The sequence below is a fragment of the Ochotona princeps genome, chromosome 4 (genome assembly GCF_030435755.1).
Source record: "Ochotona princeps isolate mOchPri1 chromosome 4, mOchPri1.hap1, whole genome shotgun sequence".
Taxonomy (NCBI): Eukaryota; Metazoa; Chordata; class Mammalia; order Lagomorpha; family Ochotonidae; genus Ochotona; species Ochotona princeps.
The window spans coordinates 4,892,518-4,913,604 of record NC_080835.1 but is presented as its reverse complement, the minus strand read 5'-3'; the positions used below and the strand labels follow the sequence as shown (position 1 = coordinate 4,913,604).

The following is a 21,087-nucleotide window of genomic DNA, read 5'->3' as shown; positions in this document are numbered from 1 at the left end:
TCTGCCTGTTGAGGTGGGCCTGTGGCCAGAATCTGGGCTTGATGCGGGTCAGGTTACTGGGGGTGATTTCTTTCTTTTCTTTTTTCCCCTGTGCTTCAGAGACACCAGAATTAATAACACTATTTTTGATTTTGGTCGGCAGTTTCTTCTTGCAGCTGGGAATGGGCCCAGGGTAGAGGAGGTGGCTGGCTCGGGAGTGTGAGCCGTCAGGCTGAGGGTGGCCTGGGCTCCCCCGCCCCATGGTCCTCTTCCCTCTTCAAGCCTTGATCTCAGGGTCCCTGTGGTCAGTTTCCTGTCTAAAGATGTTGAGCCTTGGCCAGAGTCTACCCTGAATGTGGGTGATCTGAGCCAGAATGAGATGCCACCACCTTTTGGAGGTGTTTATAAGTGAAGGAGATGAGGGGGAGGGGTGTGGAGCAGTGCCCCTGGCTCCCTAAGACAGTGAGTCCCTAAGACAAGGCCACTTCCTGAGCACCTGCTCCCAGCTGGCCTGGCCCTCCTGGCAGGTGCCCCGTGGCCCTCTCAGCTGTCTGGGGAAGGAGGTGTACCAGGAAACTGACCGAGAGTTGGGCCACTGTACCCCACCCCCTGGGTCGCCGCTAAAGACACCGTGAGGGGCTGACCACTGCTGACCACTGCTCGGCCTGGGCTCCCGCGCCGGCCAGCCAGATGGCCCTTCCCGCCGCTGCGGCCCCGCCCCCGCCGCTGCTGCCCCGCCTCCCGCTGGTCCCGCCCCCAGGCGGAGCCGGCGCCTGGAGCGGTAGCGGAGGAGCAGGCGGCTGGACCCCAGCGCGGGAGGTGGCCGGGCGGGAGCCCCAGAGGTACCGGCGGGAGCGGGGGACGGGAGGCACGGCGGGCCGGGCAAGGGCCCGGGCAGCGTGTCCGTGTAAGGGGGAGAGAGGTCCTCGGCGTGTTGGCCGCCTGCACCCTCCCCAGCCTGGCTTCGGGTTCCCGCTCAGTCCGGAGTCGGCGTGTCCAGTGCCCTGCCTCGCTGGCCCAAGGTCTCTACTCTGTCCCCTGCAGGGTGGCCTGGCCCAGCCAGTGCACCCGGGAGTGGGTGCCGAGGCTGCTGGTGGCTCTCAGCACCCGCTGGCAGCTGCCCTGGCTGTGTGCCGGGGCACCCCTGTTCTGAGGCTCCCATGCTCCTTGGGCGGCCTCTTCCCTCTTCAGTCTTCCCACACTGTCCCCCAGCCTTGGCTTGGCTTGGAGGAAACATCTGTCTCACCCCCTGGCAACAGAAAAGGGGTCGTGACCTCCAGATGTGCTGGGAAGCATCCAGCGGCTCCTCCTGGGACAGCCAGGCCTTCCGGATCCGTGGGGGCGGGGCCACCCCTTCCCCCCAGTGACACAGGCTGAGAGGAATGTCCCGGCCTCAATGGACCCTGTGTGAAGCTGTGGGGTGGGGGGCAGAGCCTGAGATCACCCCTCTCACCCGAGGCAGGGCAGGCGCTCGGCAGTGGGCCAGAGCAGCAGGCAGCACACAGCCTGGGTGCGCACGCTCGCACAGACCCACACGGAGCAGGGGCCAGACACCCAGGCCCCCCCACCCCAGCCACACGCACACCCCGGTCTAGGCCTGAGCCTGCACATGCTGGGAGCCCGGGCCTGTGGCCGCCATGCAAGCAGCTATCAGCTTTAGTAGTTCTGGGAGGGCACTGGAGTATTTGACCCATCTCAGAGATGAGTAGACAGAGGCACATTCAGCCTCAGAGGTCACGTGCCACAGGAGAACCCCAAATCGCACCCCCAACTCCCCCCTCCAGCTCTGGAGGCCCCTGGAGGAGGGTGCATGGCCCCTCCCCCCAAACACCGCAGGTCTTGGTGGGTGCAGGAAGCCACCCCAGCAGAAGCGTGCACCCCCATCAAGGCACACGGGACAGTGGGCAGGGGAGGGGGTCCCCTCTTGTTCTCATATCACCATCCTCGCACCTGACCCTGGCCTCACCGCATTTCCTCACTTAGCAAGTCCCCGGGGCCTCTGGCTGTCTCTGTCTTACTTCCTGTGAGACCGTGAGCCCTGCCCCCACCCAGCTCCTACCCACGCATGCAGGGGCAGGAATGAGTGAGCAGGTGCAGCCCTGTTTAGGGCCTGGAGATCCACAGACCCCCATCTCGACTCCAGCGTGGAACTGCTCTGGGCAAGGGCAGTTTGCGCACTACAAAGCACCTTGATCTTGTGTCAAGTTCAGACCAGCCAGTCTGTGTTGCTGCTACCAAGCAGAAGTTGCCCAGCCAGTCCTGCCCTCTTGCCCTCTCCTGCCCCCTGCGTGTGTGGGCACAGTAGCCACAAAGAGATGGGCCTGTCCTTTCGGCCTAGGTGGCTCAGGTCTTGTGACTAAGCTGGTATGATCCCCATACCTTCCTCAGGGTGCAGGGGCTACTTCCTTCGCCCAGGGAAGTCCTGCCACCAGCCCAGCTGCTCAGGGCGCTGTCCCCTACCCCCTTGAATCCCTGAGGCAGCCTGGGTGAGGGTGCCCGGCTCCTCAGGGACCCCGACGGAAATGGGAGGGACAGGGAGGAAGGTCTCAGGGGACAGGACGTCCTCCCTTTGTCCAGCGGGCAGGACCCAGACCCCAGTGGCCCCCTGAGCTTCCCGTCAGGTCAGCACTGAGACCTTAGCAATCTGTCCAGTAGGGCCGTGTCTAGGTGGAGACCCTCCCTTTGGGTCCATGAGAAAGCCAAGGTGTATGGGACCCTCTAAGCTTCTAAACTTCGGGACCTTCTAAGCTAAGGCTCAGGAGCCTAGCCCCTGGCCCTGCCCAAGCGGCAGCCCCAGAGGGGTCTGGAAACCTCAGCCCTGGGCGGACAAGGAAGTGGCCAGGAAAGCGGAAGCGGCTTTGATGGTCCTCGGAGGGGGCCGGAAGCCAGGCCGGGTGCTGGAGGACCAGGCTGGGGGCCTGGGTTCCTGTTTTCTCTCCAGGCACCTCACACCCCCTCCTCTTACAGGCCAGGAGCCACCACTGCCACCTCGGGCTGCCGGCCGGGCCCCGGGCACCCTTGCCTGCAAATGCAGCTCGGCCCCCACAGAGCCAGGCCCGCAGAGCATTGCCATGTGGGCCGGTGGTGTGGGCAGCCCTCGCCGAGGCCCGGCCCCTGCGCCCACCGATGACCTCTTTGCCCGCAAGCTGCGCCAGCCAGCCCGGCCCCCACTGACACCACACACCTTTGAGCCGAGGTCAGCCCGGGGTCCACTCCTGCGCAGCGGCAGCGATGCTGGTGAGGCCCGGCCGCCCACACCTGCCAGCCCCCGGGCCCGAGCCCACAGCCACGAGGATGCCAGCCGCCCTGCTGCGGCCCCCACCCGGCTCTTCACCGACCCGCTGGCGCTGCTGGGGCTGCCAGCTGAGGAGCCCGAGCCCAGCTTCCCACCTGTGCTGGAGCCCCGGTGGTTTGCCCACTATGATGTGCAGAGCTTGCTCTTCGACTGGAGCCCGAGGTCGCGGGCAGCTGGTGGCCACACCGAGGCCAGCCATGGAACTACAGTGGCGGCAGCAACAGAGGACCAGGCCGCCAGCTCGGACCTGTTGCTCGCGGCCCCGGGTTTCGTGAGCGAGCTTGGGGGTGAGGGTGAGCTGGGTCTGGGTGGAACAGTGTCGCCACCCACACCCCCTGCACTGCCCAACGCGGCCGTGTCCGTCCTGGAGGAACCGCAGAGCCGGACATCAGCCTATAGCCTGGAGCATGCAGACTTTGGGGCTGGCTACTACCGCAAATATTTTTACGGCAAAGGTGAGGGGCGCATGGGCCCGGGCATCCGTCATCTGCGGCACAGGTGGAACTGTCCTGCACCATTGCTGGCCACAGGGGCTGAGTGGGGGCTCATCCGGCCTCACCTTTAACTGCCTCCTAAGGCCAGGTCCGGGGGTCCCTTGTCTGGCTGGCTCATCATTCTTGTGATAACTCCCTTGCTGGGGGGAGATTCCCATCTACATCCCGTGATAGGAAAACCTAGCCAGAGGCCCTGTTCTCACCAGTGCCTGGAAGAAAGGGAGAATGCAGGCGTGGTGGGCGGGGCTAATGCACATCTGGCTCTAGACACTGGCCACTGTGAAGGGGCGGGACAGCAGAGGGGGCGGGGCTGATCCTGGGGCCTGCCCCTTTGGAGAGGGGACCAGGGGCAGGTAGATCAATGCTATCCCCCTGCAACTCCCCCAGAACACCAGAACTTCTTCGGGCTGGATGAGGTGCTGGGCCCCGTGGCAGTGAGCCTGCGGCGGGAGGAGAAAGAGAGCGGTGGAGGGGGCTCCCTGCACAGCTACCGCATCATTGTCCGGACCACAAAGGTGGGCTGGCACCACAGGGGTGAGGTCGGGGCTGGGGTTGCCTCCTTGATGCCCCGTGCCCCACTGTGATCCTGAGTACTCACGCATGCATCCCCTCCCTCAGCTCCGGACCCTGCGTGGCACTATCTCAGAGGACGCACTGCCACCGGGGCCCCCACGGGGCCTCTCCCCCAGGAAGCTGCTGGAGCACGTGGCACCCAGGCTGAGCCCCACCTGCCTGCGCCTGGGCTCCGCATCACCCAAAGTACCGCGCACACTGCTCACGCTGGACGAGCAAGTGGTGAGTGGCCTGGGCCTCCCGCAACGCTCAGCCCTGCTCCATGGCTTGGTGGGGAGGTGACCCCAGGAGATCTGGTTTTTCAGAAAGAAGCTCTCCAAGGGGACCTGCATCCCCGACACCTGGGAGTTTGTCAGAAATGCAGTCTGTCACTCTCGGGGGACACATGTGCCGCAAGGTGTGTCCCACCTTGAGGCTGCTCATCCAGCCTGGGCTAGCCTGGAGGCCCTCTGACCCTCACTCCTCCCCTCCCTTCATTTCAACGCATCAGTCATTCAACAAACATTGCTCATACTCTCCTGCCAGGCTCTGGACTGGGGCTAGGGCTGGGTCCAGACTGGGTGTTATTGTTTTTTTTGTTTGTTTGTTTGTTTTGAGGTGCTCACAGCTGGTTGGGACCAGGGGAAAACCCACGAGAATTGTGGAAAATCAGAATTAGGATAGCAGTGTCCACTTTGTGAGGCTGTGTGTGTGGGGGGGGGCACAAGGACGGTGAGCCCTCCTCAGCCTCACAGAAGGGATGTCATCTCTTGGACCACAAGCAGCAGGTGTCCTGTGGCAGGTGCAGCGACTCTGCCAGGGCCGTGAGCAACAGGCCTGTGGGAAGAAGCATCTGGCTTGCTTTGAACTGAAGGGTCCAGAGCTGACCTGGGGAGTAGTGGGACCCTCTGGTTGAAGGAGGGGGCAGCCCGGTGTCTAGCTGACTTGGGGTTGAAGAGGAGGTAACAGTTACTTGGCCTCTGCTGGGGTGGATTTGTGGAGTTAGGGGATTCTGGGCAGGGGGAGGGGCTAGAAGAGCATTCCAGCAGCTGGAAAGAGGGGCAGAGATGGGGGTGTCCCCGTGGAGGTGGCCCCCACAGCTGGTGATGGGGAGGGGCGGAGGTAGAGACGTCCAGGTAGAGGTGGGCTCCCGGGATCTCCAGCACCTCATGGGGCTGTGCGCGTGCAGAGGAGCTGGCGTTCAGCAGCTGTGGTGGAACTGGGGCGGTGAATACACTGTGTGTGCAGACAGGTGTGGCCATGAAACGGGCTGGGGGCGAGAGCAGGAGCTGAACCTGGGGTTGCTTTCCACTCTGGAGCAGTGGTCACCGTTAGCCGCAGGTGGGAATGGAGCAAGGAGAGAGGCAAGGAGGGAGGCAGAGGGGGTCTGATGCCTGGGTAAGGGAAAGCAGCCTAGGCCAGCCTTGAAACCATGGGAGCCTTTATTGGGACTGAGCACACAGGTCCCTCCTCACCCCGCTCTGCACCTGTGATCAGAGAAGCCTGGAGCTCTTTGCCCTGCCTTGGGCAGCCCAGGCTGGCAAGGACTGAGGTCTTAGCCTTCTGTCCCTCTCTGTGTCCCCCTGATTGCCAGCTGAGTTTCCAGCGCAAAGTGGGCATCCTGTACTGCCGGGCAGGCCAGGGCTCCGAGGAAGAGATGTACAACAACCAGGAGGCGGGCGCAGCCTTCACACAGTTCCTCACCTTGCTGGGTGATGTGGTGCGGCTCAAAGGCTTTGAGAGTTACCGGGCCCAGCTGGACACCAAAAGTAAGGCCCTGCTGGGGAGGGGGTAGTGGGGGGCAGGGCCAGGCCTTGGTGTGAGCCACGCCAGCTGTGCCACTCCTGTGGCAGTGCTGAGGAGGTGGTAGGGCACAGCGGCCAAGCCACGGCCTGGAGGAAGGACTGGGACTGTTCCCAAGGCCCTGGGCGCCCCCCTGCTGGTGAGTGCAGGCCAGGAGCCCTGCCCCATCCTGTCCTGGGTCTGTCTCTTCCCCCCAGACGGCGGATGGTGGCATGTAGGGCTCATTCCCTTGCTGACTTGGATCTAGAGGTTTGCAGTCATCCACACTGCCCCCTCACACTTTCCCTTCTGTTTGTCCCCCCAACTCCCTGGTCACAGCGGACTCCACGGGCACGCACTCCCTATATACGACGTACCAGGGCCACGAGATCATGTTCCACGTGTCCACAATGCTGCCATACACGCCCAACAACCAGCAGCAGGTGTGAGGTGGGGCTGGGCTAGGGAAAGTTCAATGCAGAGTCAAGTTTGAACTTTGGCCTGGACCTCCCCAACAGCCCCCAAACAATACCCTGGCTGGGGTAGGAGGGGTTTAGGCGCAGGCTGAGCCCCCCGTCATGTCCACATCTGGCCTCCAGCTCCTGCGGAAGCGCCACATTGGCAACGACATTGTGACCATCGTGTTCCAGGAGCCGGGCAGCAAGCCCTTCTGCCCCAGCACCATCCGTTCACACTTCCAGCATGTGTTCCTGGTGGTGCGGGCCCATGAACCCTGCACCCCTCACACCTCATACAGGTGAGTGCCTGGTGGAGGCTCCAGGTCTCCCATGGGCTCTGTGTTCTGGACCCCACCCCTTGCTTCCCCTTGGCACCACTACTTCCCTTCCCCACTCCCTTGCAGGGTAGCCGTGAGTCGCACCCAGGATACCCCTGCCTTCGGGCCTGCCTTACCCCGGGGTGGAGGCCCTTTCGCGGCCAACGCAGATTTTCGTGCCTTCCTGCTGGCCAAGGCTCTCAATGGTGAGCAGGCTGCCGGCCATGCACGACAGTTTCACGCCATGGCCACGCGCACACGCCAACAGTATCTGCAGGATTTGGCCACAAACGAGGTGACCACCACGTCTCTGGACTCAGCGTCGCGCTTCGGCCTGCCCTCCTTGGGCGGAAGGCGCCGTGCCCCTCCCAGGGGCCTGGGCAGCGAGCTGCAAGCAGCAGGCGCGCTGGCTTGGGGAGTGCGCGCGGCGCCAGGTGCACGGGTGGCAGCCGGGGCGGAGGCTGGCAACCCTGACGTGGCAGAGACACCCTGTGTGCTGGGCATCTCTGCTGAGGCGCTGGTGCTGGTGGCCCCGCGTGATGGCCGCGTGGTCTTCAACTGTGCCTGCCGGGACGTGCTAGCCTGGACCTTCTCTGAACACCGACTTGACCTGTACCACGGCCGCGGGGAGGCCATCACGCTACGACTGGACGGTGCTCCTGGGCAGGCAGTGGGCGAGGTCGTGGCGCGCCTGCAGGTGAGCCCATCAGGAAGAACGCCTATGGCTTGGCTTTGGAGGCAGGGATAGGGCTGGTTTGGGAGCTGGGCGAAGCCAGGGCTGTGGCCTGGGTGGCTGAAATCCTCAGTGGGCTGGCACAGCCTTGCCTCCTGGGAGCCACACTCACACTGCCCACGTCCCGCCCCACAGCTGGTGAGTCGAGGTTGTGAGACCCGGGAGCTGGCCCTGCCGCGTGACGGCCAAGGCCGCCTGGGCTTCGATGTGGACACCGAGGGCTTCATCACGCACGTGGAACGTTTCACATTTGCCGAGACGCAGGGACTGAGGCCTGGGGCACGTCTCTTGCGCGTGTGTGGCCAGACACTCCCCAGCCTTGGCCCCGAGGGTGCCGCCCAGCTGCTGCGCTCGGCGCCCAAGGTGTGCCTCACCGTTCTGCCCCCGGACGAGGGAGGCCGGCCCCGCAGGTCAGAGCTTCAGGTGTGGGGAGGGGCAGGAGGGGGGTGCGGCGGCTGCTGGCCACCTTGTAGCCTCCTGGGTGGATGCCCTTCCTGGAGGAGTCCACGAGGCTCTGGCGCTCCTATGGGCACCTCGCTCAGGTGTGACAGGGCGTCTCCACCTGGCCCATGCTCCCTGCTGTGTGCATGGCTGCAGCCGCATCCACTCAGCGCTGCCATCCCAGTGGGGAGAGAGGGCTGTGTGCCACCAAAGCCTTAAGTGTCATAAGAGATGCCCCCACCTTGAGGGTGGGGTGAAGTGATGGGCTGCAAGTTGGACCCCTCTCATTGTCATTCCTTGTGAAATATCCTTGATTTCTTCCAACTGTTCACACATGCAAAAACTGCCCAGCTCGTGGGAGGATGATCCCGGCTTCTCTGCTAAGGGGGAAAGAAGGAAAGGGCAGAGGTGGGCCTGGGCACGCTAAGCCATTTGCATGTGCTGTTTAAGCTCTCACAGCACTCTGTGAGGTTGGTACCAGCACCTCCAGTTCTTAGATGGAGTCAGAGCCACAAGGGCACCACTGGGACTTGAACCTGGGTCTTGGGAAAAGAATTTCCATTGCTGTCGGGGAGGGGGGAGGGAGAATGGAACTGTTTGGGGAGCTCTGCCTTCAGCAGTGAACGCCTGCCCGGGTGGGACAGGTGATGCAGGACTCCTGCCTGACACTGTGCCCTGCCTGCCCCTCCCCCCAGGAGCTTTTCGGAACTGTACACGCTGTCCCTGCAGGAGCCCAGCCGGCGAGGGGGCCCAGAGCCTGCCCAGGACGAGGCCCCGGCTGTGGCCCTGCTGTCCAACGTCCTGCAGCCGCTGCGCCTGTGCCTGCAGGACGGGGGCAGCCCCCCAGGGCCCGGGGAGCTGGCCGAGGAGAGGACGGAGTTCCTGCACAGCCAGAACTCGCCATCATCCCGCAGGTGCTGCCTCTTGGCCATCCCTGCCTGCCAGTCCTGGGAGGCCTCCCAGATAGCTCTGGTTCTCATCCACCGTCCCCCACTCCAGCTCCCTGTCTGATGAGGCTCCTGTCCTGCCCAATACCACACCAGACCTCCTGCTGGCTACCACCACGGCCAAGTCATCAGCATCAGGTGCTGGCCAGGAGACACCCTCTGCCCAGGTGAGCACAAACAAGCTTGTTCAGCCCCCGTGGCTCAGAGGTGCACCATACCCATCTCCGCTTTTGCCCCCTAGGAGGAGCCAGGCACCTCCAATGGCCAGGAGGACAAGGGCGACCCGGTCCCCGGGCTGAGCGCCTCCTTCCTGCCGCGCACCTTGTCTCTGAGGAACTCCATCAGCAAGAGTGAGTCCGGAGCTGGGGGGCATGTGGGAAGGGAGTGGGGGGGGCGGCAGTCCAGGACCCTGCTCCAAGCCCGCCCCTTGTGCCGCAGTCATGTCAGAGGCTGGCAGCGACACACTGGATGATGAGTGGCAGTCTATCACCGAGATCGCCTCGACTTGCAACACCATTTTGGAGTCTCTGTCCCGGGAGGGTGAGGTCACCCAGAGTGTGTGGGAGGGGTCGGGACGGAGTGCACGCTTCTCTGCCTTTCAGACCCACGCGGTTCGGTTCCTCTGTCCCCTAGGACAGCCCATCCCAGAGAGCGGAGACCCCAAGGGGAATCCAAAGCCTGATGCTGAGTAAGGCTCGCCACCCCTGCACACAGCCCTGCACCCGCGCATGTGTGGTCGCCCTCTGCGGGGCCGGGCTTTACCCTTCCTTCTATGGGGTCTGGGAGTCAGCCCCCCACCCCTCACTGAGCCCTGCCCCTCCGTCTTCAGGCCAGAGCCCGGGAGCCTCTCCGAGAAAGTCTGTCACCTGGAGTCCATGCTCAGGAAACTGCAAGAGGACCTGCAGAAGGTGGGGGGAGGGCTGCGTTTGGCGGGAAACCTTGGGACCGGGACCAGGCACGGGGCTGCGCTGACCGCTGCTTGCCCGCAGGAGAAGGCAGATCGGGCTGCCCTGGAGGAGGAGGTGCGCAGCCTGCGGCACAACAACCGGAGGCTCCAGGCCGAATCAGAGAGTGCAGCCACCCGCCTGCTTCTGGCCTCCAAGCAGCTGGGCTCCCCGGCCAGCGACCTGGCCTGAAGTTCCTGCAGCACATTCCTCCCTTGCCCGCCGACGGACTGCGGACCCGCACCTGTGCGTGCGCACCTGCCCTGGAGCCCTCCTCAGGAACCTCTCCCGCGCGCATGCGCACCGTCTCAGCACTGCTCCCACTCCCCGACCCCTTCCCGGGTGGCCGCCCCACCCGTTCCTGTTTGTAAATATTCTGTGGAGAAAAGGGAGATTTCAGGGAGTAAAGAAGCCACGGCTAGTTGTGTGCTTCTGTGCATTCAAGAGGTGATGGGGGTGGGGGTGTTGTCCCCAGAGGCTGCCGTCCAGTTCCCTGGGAAAGGGGAGTATGGGGAGCAACTTGGGGGACATTGGCTCAGGGATGGGACGGTGCAGTGTGAGGGGGCTCAGGTTTGGCCACCCTTGGCCCCTCCAGCAACAAGCATTCACTTGGTTCTGTGGGGAAGCAGGCAGCCGTGCTTGGCATCTGCCCAGTACACTCTCAGCATCAAACCCGAAGTCCCCGAGTCCTGCAGAGGGGTCGGGGTCCGTTCTCAGTCCACTTCCCTGCTCATCACACCACACCCGGGCTACGTTGTCCAGACGTGAGGCCCAGACAGGCGGGCTTTGTCCCTCCTTGGGGCTCTGGCAGGATGAGCAAGGAACCAGGAAACTGCAGGTGGGAGAGAGGACGGGGCAGGGAAGTCTTCCTAGAGGAGCTCCCAAGGGGGCTGGAACTTAACAAGCTGAGTAAAAGTTCTCCAGGGAAAGTCGTAGCCCAGTAGGGTCAGGCTCAAGGACCCAGGGGTGGACCGGCTGCAGCTGGGTCAGAAAGGGCTGCCAAGGGGCAGAGGGAGGGACTGGGTTGAGCAGTCCTGGTTGCTGCCCAGAAAGTGATCCGTGGGGAAGGCTCTGGGTGTGTGTGTGTGGTGTGTGTGAAGTGGGGCTGGCCTGTGGGGAAGGCTCTGGGTGTGTGTGTGTGTGGTGTGTGTGAAGTGGGGCTGGCCGTGGGGAAGGCTCTGGGTGTGTGTGTGTGTGTGTGGTGTGTGTGAAGTGGGGCTGGCCCGTGGGGAAGGCTCTGGGTGTGTGTGTGTGTGTGTGTGTGTGGTGTGTGAAGTGGGGCTGGCCGTGGGGAAGGCTCTGTGTGTGTGTGGTGTGTGTGAAGTGGGGCTGGCCCATGGGGAAGGCTCTGGGTGTGTGTGTGTGGTGTGTGAAGTGGGGCTGGCCTGTGGGGAAGGCTCTGGGTGTGTGTGTGTGTGTGTGTGGTGTGTGAAGTGGGGCTGGCCCGTGGGGAAGGCTCTGTGTGTGTGTGTGTGTGTGGTGTGTGTGAAGTGGGGCTGGCCGTGGGGAAGGCTCTGGGTGTGTGATGTGTGGTGTGTGAAGTGGGGCTGGCCCGTGGGGAAGGCTCTGGGTGTGTGTGTGTGTGTGTGGTGTGTGTGAAGTGGGGCTGGCCTGTGGGGAAGGCTCTGGGTGTGTGTGTGGTGTGTGTGAAGTGGGGCTGGCCTGTGGGGAAGGCTCTGGGTGTGTGTGTGTGTGTGTGGTGTGTGAAGTGGGGCTGGCCCGTGGGGAAGGCTCTGGGGGTGTGTGTGTGTGGTGTGGTGTGTGTGAAGTGGGGCTGGTCCGTAGGGAAGGCTCTGGGTGTGTGTGTGTGTGTGTGTGTGTGTGTGTGAGAAGTGGGGCTGGCCGTGGGGAAGGCTCTGGGTGTGTGTGTGTGTGTGTGTGTGTGTGTGAGAAGTGGGGCTGGCCGTGGGGAAGGCTCTGGGTGTGTGTGTGTGTGGTGTGTGAAGTGGGGCTGGTCCGTGGGGAAGGCTCTGGGTGTGTGTGTGTGGTGTGTGTGTGAAGTGGGGCTGGCCGTGGGGAAGGCTCTGGGTGTGTGTGTGTGTGTGTGTGTGGTGTGTGTGAAGTGGGGCTGGCCGTGGGGAAGGCTCTGGGTGTGTGTGTGTGTGTGTGTGTGGTGTGTGTGTGAAGTGGGCCTGGCCACTGGACCAGGATGGGATCTGGGACTGTGAGTGACAGCAGGGAGGCCGTGTGTGCCACAGAAGTCGCTAGTCAAGAGGAGAGATGGCATCCCAGTGGTGGCCTGGTCCTCGGCTGGGGCTGCTGCGAGTGACAGGGCGGTGGCTGAGCCGGGGAGGAAAGTGGGAGCCGGCAGCAGGCGGGGAAAGGGGAGGCCCTGGATGAGGTCATTGGAAACAGGGTGTGCGCGAGGCCTCAGCAGTGTCCGAGTGGAGATGTCCAGTGGGCCGGAGATGAAGGATGCCGAGGTCGCCCTGCCTGGTGTGGGAAGCGCAGGCCAAGGCGTGCTGGGGGGCCGGGGTTCACTCCTCCGCCGGCCGTCAGCTGCCTCCCGCCGAGCCCCGCCTCCCGAGGCGCAACCGCGGTCCTCCCGGGCCCTGACCCCTGGACCTGGCCGCCAGGCGGGGGTTCCCCGCACCCGGTCCGGAGTGGCCACCCCGGCTTCAGGGCCTGCCCTGCACGCCGCCCCTGAGGGACACGCTCCGGGTCCCCTCCCTTCTCCATCGGGCTGGGGAGGCTGTTCCCAGGGGTCGCCCCCTCGGGCAGCGCGACCCGCCGCTGACCCTCGGCCACAGCCGGCTCAGCCTGCGACTCGCCTGGAGCGCGGTCCCTCACCTCTGCACATGCGCCAAACGCGGCCGGCGCCGATCGCTGGTGCGCGTGCGCCGGCCAGAGCGGAAGTTCTGGAAGCCTGTGGCTGTGGCCGGGCTTTTGTTTATAGATTCTTTGAGGCGCAGATCGCTTCTCCCCCAACAGAGGCAGACGCCCATCGAGGTCCAGATTTCTTGGGCCAGCGTTTTGGAGCACTTATAGCCTGGCCCGCCAGTCTTTCCAACATGTCTGCTTCCCCTGGTTCACCTACAAACATTGGTGCCCCTCGTTGCCACCTACCCTCCGCCCATCTAAGGCCTGGAGCTAAGGAGCCCTCACCTCAGACTGCTCCATCCGTACAGCTCATGGTCTGCACCGGATTGGACTCTGCGCTGGGGCCCTCTTTTAGCTTCCCCTTTGCATGCGTTGGTTACCAGGGGGTTGATCCAGTCTGTATCGCCCATGCCCAGCCCAATAGGGTACTTAGCATTTGCTTGAAAAGACAGAGCGGGTTAATCCCCTGCTTGCAATGTCAGCATCCCCATAGGAGTCCTGGCTGCCCAGCTTCCCACCCAGGCATCTGGGAGAACAGTGGAAGATGGGCCAGGAGCCACCCATGTGGGGGACATGGCTACAGCCTGGCCCAGCCCTAGTTGTTGGGAAGTGAACCAGCACATGGAAGATGGCTGGCTCTCTTTTTCATTTTTATTGCAAAGTCAGATACACAGAGAGGAGAAACAGAAAAATCTTCCATCCGATGATTCACTCCCCAAGTGACTGCAACAGCTGGTGCTGCACTGATCTGAAGCCAGGAGCCTCTTCAGGTCTCCCACGTGCGTGCAGGGTCCCAAGGCTTTGGGCCGTCCTCTACTGCTTTCCCAGGCCACAAGCAGGGAGTTGGATGGGAACCGGCACCCATATGGGATCCCGGTACGTTCAAGGCGAGGACTTTCGCCACTAGGCCAACATGCAGGGCCCGGCAGATGGCTCTCTATGGCTTTGTTTCTCAATATATATTTTAAACAAGAAAGGACAAATCTGGTTAGCTTGGCAACAAATTTATTAGTTCAGAGTAGAAGGAGCGAGAGTCCAACTGCGTTTTCTTCTGTAAAAACTGCCTCTGGGCTGGACGGCTGCCAGCTTGCCCACCGCCCTCCCAGAATGGGGGAGCAGAGATGGGGCAGGGGGTTTGGATCCTGAAGGCTGGCACTGTCCCCCAAGCGCGCTGGCGGCGAGCTCTGCAGGACGGCTCCTCGGACGCTGGTGATGAGCATGAGGGCCACGTGGATGGCCACGGAGGCGCTGGTCACGGGTATCATTTGGTATCAAGGCATCGAGGAGTCCACGAGGTGAGGAAGACACGTGGCAATAAGGCTTTGTGGCCTGCAAGGCTCTAGCTCCAGCCTGCCCTTCTCCCTAGGAGAGTGCTAGAAGCTACAGGGTGGGGCCAGGCCCCCCACCCCCTAGTTCTCTACAGACAGAAGGGAGCTGACTGGCAGGTCAGGGGACAGCAGGCTCCATTCTGGCTAGAGAAGTTAATGCTTCTGCCTAAGCACCTCCAAGGAGAGAAACTGCCAGAAAGAGAATAAATGTACCCCTCCCCAGGAAGACATCAGGGCAGTCGAGTACCCCCCCAGGCCCATGAATGCTCTGGGAAGGTTTGAAACCCTGGCAAGCCAGTGCCCTGGGGAAGGCACTCCCCCGCACCCCTTAGGAGCTGATCTGACTCAGAAGAGCCGAGAAGTCCATGTCCGCGATGGAGGAGAAGTCTTCGTCCCCCGCCAGGAGGCCATTGGAGAGCCCCGAGGCCCCCAGGGGTGCAGGCGCTGGGTCGGGTGGTCTCTGGGACCCGGTCACCAGGCGTGTGATGGCCTCTGGGTACTCCATGAGCATGGGCTCGGCCACATGCGAGGCCATGGGCACGCCCTGGCTCAGCAGCTGCTGGAACTCCGAGTTGTCGACGGACGCCAGGTCTGTGAGCCCTCCTGAGTCTGTGCTGTTGCCCAGCAGGGCCCCCAGGTCTTCATCAGCATCAAACTGCAGGTGCAGCAGGGCCTCGGACAGTGTGCCTTCCCCGGCCTGGGTGCTCCTGGGGGCAGGCGGGGCTGCTGCTGGCGCAGGGCCGGGGGCCAGGACCAAGACGGGGGCGGGGGTGGGGGCAGGGGCTGGGGTGGAGGCTGGGGGCAGAGCTGAAGCCATGGCTGGGGCAGGCGCAGACACAGGAGCTGGTGCCAAGGCTGGGGCCTGGCTCGGGATCGGCCCCGGAGGAAATGCCATGGGGGAGAATTCCTCAAAGTTGATGGTGCTGAGGGGTGTCATAAAGGGATAGGGCTGGGGGGCTGCGGGAGAGAGACAGGCCCACGTCAGCAAAAGCCCCAGAGAATGGCCACTTCCTCTTACCCAATCTGACCTGGCCACACCTTCTCCTGGGAGCCCTCCCTGATTACTCAAACCCACAATGCTCTCTCAACTCTAACCTCCTCAAACCCTCCTGGACATTCCGAGAAAGGGACGCTTTCCAAGGTCAGCTGGTCTCACAGCTGAAACCCATGCCCCAAGGGAGGAGGAGGATCCCCAGGGAGCCGTGGCCACAGGCCAGCACCCACATCTTGTGACTGGAGGTTAGCCTGTCTGTGTGCACAGGGGTGGTTTTGTCAGTGTCCTGGGGTATCCCGCATGGGGTGCCATGGCCCGGTGCCTCCAGCTTACATTGCAACAGAACTTTAATGGGGTGCAGGCACCCGCACCTGCACCTCTCTCCTGGTGACCCCAACAGGGGTGACAGGTGTCACCCTGAGAAACACGGCCCTGCCGAGAGCAGCCTCCAGCCCCTACTAGTGGCACTGACACCTCGGCTCACATCCTGTCACAGGTGTCTCGTCCTGGGGCTGGACAGGTTTGAACCTGTCCTTCCAGGCAGAAGGGATCCCTTACCAGGCTTGGGAACGGAAGGCGAGCTGCGAGCAGGCACAGCAATGCGCCGGGGAGCAGGTCGTGGGTCGGTGGGCCCTGCAGAGCGAGTGCAGAGTCAGTGCCCGGGCCCACCTCCCCCTGCTATCCCTCCCTTCCCTGCCATCTCTGGCCTCTTTCTTCCACAGCCCCTGCCCCTCCCTGCCATCTTACCATTGAAAGGGCTTTTCTTCATGATGCTCTTGAAGGTCTCATATGTTCTTTTGCGTTTCTCCTCAATGCGGTGACGGTCATCTGGAAAAGTGACCAGCTAGAAGTGGCCCCCAAAGCCTTCAAGGCCCTCCAGGAGGGAAGGGAGCCAGAGCTTCCAGACCCATCCTCCCAGCCTTCCTCACCAGCGAGAGGGGCCCTGCAGCTCCTGTAGCTCTCACACAGGCCTCTGGCAAGTGTGGGTGCCCCCTGAAGTCCTGGGGCTGATGCCCAGGAGGGGGCCATGCCCTGCAGGAAGAGCAGTCCTGGCCGCACCCCACGGGCCTGCAGGTGCACGAGTCTGCCCTCTAACGCCTCCCTGCTCTCTGCAACGCAGGGGCCTTTCTCGTGCTCCCAGTGCTGGGGACTCCACGGCACCTCTGTTCCTTCGAGTGCACGGCCAACCTTACACCCTTCCTCAAAAACTTGGTTTTTCCAGCAGATGGCAGATCTGTCTCTCATTCTGCCTTTCAAGTGATAAAAACAAAACAGAAATCCCACACGCATTTTCTCCTCCTACACTCCCTGGCCGTCAACTCCCCTGCCACAGGACACTGAGACCTTAGACTCCTGCTGACGCTTCCTCTCGCTCCCCATCTTGCGTGCTCTTGACCTGGGTTTGACCTTCTGGGTGCCAGAGACCTCCTGGCTGCTGAGTGTGTGCACAGGGACGTGACCATACACACAGCCCAGCAGACCTGAGCATCTGCCAGGAGTTGTGAGGAGGAAGGAACAGGAGGGAGCAAAGCTGGGGGAGGAGGGTCTGAACCAAGGGGGGGGGGCAGAGGCTGGAGGCGCGGGTGTCCCGCGCAGGGGCAGCTGAGAGAATGCGGGTCCTGGTGGGCTTAGCGTGTCACGGGTGGAGCATGAGCCGACAGGGCAGGCAGACCCTCTTGTCCTGGATTCCTGTACTATCTTCCAAGGGCGACCCTGACTCAGTAGCCCCTTTCCACCCCAAATGCACCTGCCAGATGTGTTCACATCACTCCTCTGCTAAGAGACAGGCTGGCTTCCCACAGCAACAGGGTAACAACCTGGACACAGTCCAGGCCTGCTCCCTGCCTGCCATCAGCTCCCACCACTCACATGTCCCTCCCTGTATCCCTGGTCCCAGCCCTGCCCAGCTAGGTCCAGGGCTTCCTGCCTGGAGGGTACATTGTGGTGTCCCTCTCAGAGGTAAGCACCACCTCTGCCCCACCACCAGTCCAGCTGCTGCCTTAGCTCCCACATCTGTGTTTGTATGTCATCCTGTGACTTAGGGGTCTCGTTTGTATGTCTGTTAGCTGTATGATAGCTGCTGAAGGGGCAGGGAACACATCTTACCCATCCCTGTATCTTTAACACCTGCCCCAGGCCTGAGGGGCACTCGGAGCCTGCCTACATACTGCAGCCGGACTGGGCGGGGCTGACACACACACAGTGGCCCCAAGCCTGAGAACCCAGCTCTCAGGTGGCCTGGCAGCTCCAGCAGGAGATGCTATCTCTGTGTCAACAGCCGCCAGCAATGCCGATCAGGAAGTTCACTGAGAGCAGGCAGGCAGCCCGGCAGCCCCTGGAGCACAGCAGGACATGGGTTCTGTCACTATGCAGGGAGCCTAACAGCAGGATGCCGACCAAGTGGCATGTGGCCATCACAGAAGGCACTCAGACACCCGAGGGAGTGTCATCTCACAAGGCCAGTTGCTGCTGCAGACTGGCCAGGCAGGTCCCAGGCTCTGGCGCCCGCCCCAGGCAGCCCTTCTCGGCGCGCACCTGTGTCGGGAAGGTATTGGAACTCCATGGGCTCGCTGACCTCCCGGTCGGAAGGCCGCCGCAACTGCATGGAGACGCGCACGGGTGCCTGCAGGCTGGGGTCCGCGTATGGAGGGGTCCGGAACACGATGGCCACCTGCCGGTGCACGTCAGCTTGCGAGAAGGAGCCCCGGGCCTCCCAGCCCGGCCCCGTGAAGTACACCTCAATGTCCTCTGCAAGGCAGGGCGGGGCTCAGACGGCAGATCCGACAAGAGTGTCTTCCAGGAGACAATCCCCCAACTCCCAGGGCCTTCAGAGTGCTGGGGCAGGGTCTGCAGCCAGCCCCGCCCTGCACCTGTGGCTCCGGGGACCCCAGCCCCGCCACCTCCTCCTTCTCGTTGTACCTTTCTGCACCTTGTCGCACAGCAGGAAGATCTCATCCCCACCCAGGCAGCTCCCAGAGTTGCGGTTCACTCGGCAGATCTTGAGCTCAGCAGTGTTGGGGGCGCCTGAGGGGTGATGGGGGTGAGCCCTGAGTCACTCAGGGTGGCCCATGGGAGGGCTCCGTCCTGCACAGCCATAACCAGACCACTCCATGGACACCTCACCCCAGTAGGCACACAGGAGTGGAGCCCCTCTGCCTACAGGGACCTCATGAGCTAGCGGGAGCCACTGGCCAGAGCCACTTTCCACCATGGCAAGGAAGCCTCCCCAACTGACCCCATGCTCCTATCTCTGGGGCTTCAGGATTCTTTGATTTGGATTGATTCTGCTCATTACTGAATTAAAAACTGGAGCTGTCAGCACAGAGCTGTCACAGTCCACCCTGACCCTGGACTCATCAGTGCGTCTCCTGCAGTCGGTGGCGGAGGTCTGGGCCTGCCCCTCTCCTGCCCCACCTGCCATCACCCTGAGATTCCTCACACACCCCCTCCCTCCACCAGCCTCCCCTGGCCCTCTTCCGGTGGCTCCCTGGCCACTCACGGTTGTCAAAGATGGGATGTGAGAGGACGGGCGGCAGGCGGAGGGGCCTGCCCGAGGGGTCACGTACTGTGACCTGGAAGCAGAGCCTCACGGCGTTCAGGTCGTAGTCCCCACGCTGCTCCTCTATGGGCACTATGGGAATAAGGGGCCGTCAGTGAGAGTCAGAGCGGATGGGGAGGGGGCGCCGGATGGGGGGGCACTGCCTAAGAGCGTCACCAAAGTGGAGCAAGATCTCCAGGACCCTCAAGGTCACATCCCCTGGGAGGGCCAGTCTCCCACTGGTATAGCGGGAGCATGGAGCAGGTGGGAGCAGCATGTACATGAGGCGGGCAGGAGGTCTGGGAGGGTCGTTGTTCTCGGGGTCCTTACCTTGGAAGGGGTTGTTGTTGGTCTGGATGCGCTGGTTGATGGCCTGTTCCAGGTCGCGTTTTTTCACACACTGGATCCCCAGGTTCTGGAAGCTGAGGCGCCCCCCACCCCAGGCATCAGTCCCTCCTCTCCAGCAGTGCCCAGGCTGTGTATCTTGGCCCCCCCACAGCGTGCTCCCAGGAGCTCCATCCGCTGGCCAGCCACTATACCCGCTCCCTCCCCCAGCCACACCAGCAGCCCACAAGCACCTCCTGCACAAGTCTGGCTGCCTCCCGCCAGCCACCAATCAGGAGGCTCACCTGTGGATGCAGCGGTCAGGACAGAGCTCAGCCTCATAGAAGCCATCGCGGCAGTCCTTCCCCACCAGCTCGTGGGGGTGAGGCCGGTGAGGGGGGTCCTTGGTCACCAGGGAGATGCGAACTGTCCCTGGCCCTGTGTAGCCATTGATCTGTGCAAAATACAGGGCACTCAGCACTGTGGAGGCGGGAGCAAGGCTGTGCGCTGAGGGCGCACCCCCTCCCAGACCCCTCCCCCGCGCCCCGACCTTGATGGTGGGGTGAGTCTTGGTAGTGTCAGTGCTCCTCTCGCCGGGGATGCTGCCCGCTGAGCGGCCCTCACACTTGTAGCGGAAGCGCATCCCGCGCTGCTTGGGCTGTTCGATGATCTCCACATAGGGGCCGGAGGCCTGGGCTGGCTCTGCGGCGGGGCAGGTGGGCGGGCACCCGTCAGAGCGGGCTGCCCCTCTCCCTGCACCTGCCCCAGGAGTCCCACCCCTCCATCCCCGCCCCGGGGCAAGGACGGCCCACTCACCTGAAGAGAAGATGAGGGGAAACAGTTCTGAAAGGGGGAGGAGACAAGGAGTCAGTGGCCACCCAGGTCTCCCCTCCCGGGGAAACTGAGTCAGGACCTGCGGTGAAACTAAGGGGTGGGTGGGTAGAGAAAGCAGAGACACCTGTTTCCGGAAGAAAAACCGGGTGCGGGACCATGGCTCTGCTAAGGGAAACTGAGTCAAGCGCTCCCTCCCCGCCTCGTCCCGCCCCGTCCCGCCCCGCGCCACCATCCGGCCCACGGCTCCCTGGCGCAGCAGCGCCCGGCGGCGCAGGAAGCGGCGCGGGGAGGTTCCCGCCACGGGCCCTCCCACCCCAGGCCTCGGCGCGGCCACCCCGCCGACTGAGAGGGGCGCCCTCACCTTCCATGGCCGGGGTCCCGGGGTCCCGGGGGCGGGGCCGGGGTCGCAGCTGGGCCCGCGGCGCGCGCGCTACAGACGAGCCATTCGCCAGAGGCGGAAATGCGCCGCGCGCGCCCGTCGCCGCGTCACTGCCCGGAATCCGGCCGCGCCTGCGCGCTGCGGGGCCGCCTCCGCCGGGGCCGCCTCCCGGGCCGCGGTCGCCGCTGCCTCCACTCAGGTCCGCTCGGCGCGGAGGGTCCGGAGCAAGTGGGCGCCGCGCCGCGGATGGGGAGGCCGCTGCCGAGGAGCCTGGAACGAACGCCCGCCGCGCCGGGCACCGGGGTTTCGCCCGCCTGGCGCGCCGCGCGGCCCCGCTCGCTCCTGTGCTGGCCCAGCCCCGCCTGGAGGGCGGACCCGCCTATTACTCACTTTGTTTTTAGGGGATTTCGGGGGCCCCCTCCCGCGCCTCGGAGGAGCTTGGTGATGTCACCCGGACCAGTCTGGAGCAGGGCCAGAGAGCGGCTGGGCCGCGGCCACCCGCCCCGCGCAGGGAAAGGCCCAGGCCTGCTGAGGCGGCGGGAGGACCGACGGCTCGGCTGCACACGCCGCCTCCTCCCGCTGCCGCTGGCCGCGGCCCCGAAGCACCAAACTGCCCCCTGTTCACCACCACCACCCCCTCCCCAAATCCGGATGCCGGCGGGGACAGGGACGCGCCCCACCTCCCCACCTGACTTTGCCCCGGATCGGGGAGCCTCGCGAGCGTGCCCACCCTAGGACAGGCTCGGGTCTTGGGGTCCGAGGGTGGGTTCGCTCAGCCCCTCTGAGGCGCTGGGGAAGGATGCGCCCTACTGGCGGCTGGCGGGGCGCCCGGGGATAAGCCGCTCCCCCCGCCCCCCAGCCTCATCCCTGCAGCCAGGCGCCTGTGTCGCACCAGGTGCACGACCCCCAACACCCCCATCCCTACCCC

General features: G+C 63.7%; 2 protein-coding genes across 4 annotated transcripts; one reads left to right on the top strand and one right to left on the bottom strand.

Moving 5' to 3' along the window:
- Positions 1 to 709: 709 nt before the first annotated feature.
- On the top strand, positions 710 to 10,163 carry SIPA1 (signal-induced proliferation-associated 1). Its single transcript, XM_004596673.2, has 16 exons — positions 710 to 821; positions 2,947 to 3,729; positions 4,156 to 4,283; positions 4,387 to 4,563; positions 5,915 to 6,089; positions 6,442 to 6,545; positions 6,702 to 6,859; positions 6,965 to 7,574; positions 7,746 to 8,020; positions 8,747 to 8,965; positions 9,051 to 9,165; positions 9,240 to 9,348; positions 9,437 to 9,538; positions 9,632 to 9,686; positions 9,828 to 9,906; positions 9,988 to 10,163. The coding sequence occupies exons 2-16, from the start codon at positions 3,051 to 3,053 to the stop codon at positions 10,132 to 10,134; spliced, it is 3,132 nt and encodes a 1,043-aa protein (XP_004596730.2). The 5' UTR covers positions 710 to 821; positions 2,947 to 3,050; the 3' UTR covers positions 10,135 to 10,163.
- A 3,738-nt stretch (positions 10,164 to 13,901) lies between these two features.
- On the bottom strand, positions 13,902 to 20,402 carry RELA (RELA proto-oncogene, NF-kB subunit). Of its 3 annotated transcripts, XM_058662782.1 has the most exons (11): positions 20,142 to 20,402; positions 19,763 to 19,789; positions 19,497 to 19,648; positions 19,252 to 19,400; positions 18,953 to 19,044; positions 18,584 to 18,715; positions 18,004 to 18,108; positions 17,620 to 17,832; positions 15,832 to 15,912; positions 15,643 to 15,717; positions 13,902 to 15,047 (listed from the first exon to the last, which is right to left on the bottom strand). In XM_058662782.1, exons 1-11 carry the CDS (start codon positions 20,146 to 20,148, stop codon positions 14,419 to 14,421), a joined length of 1,662 nt encoding a protein of 553 aa, XP_058518765.1. In that variant the 5' UTR covers positions 20,149 to 20,402; the 3' UTR covers positions 13,902 to 14,418. The 3 variants fall into 3 exon arrangements, with proteins under 3 accessions (XP_058518765.1, XP_058518764.1, XP_058518766.1); XM_058662781.1 differs by having other exon boundaries at positions 19,252 to 19,648; XM_058662783.1 differs by lacking the exon at positions 19,763 to 19,789.
- Positions 20,403 to 21,087: the final 685 nt, after the last annotated feature.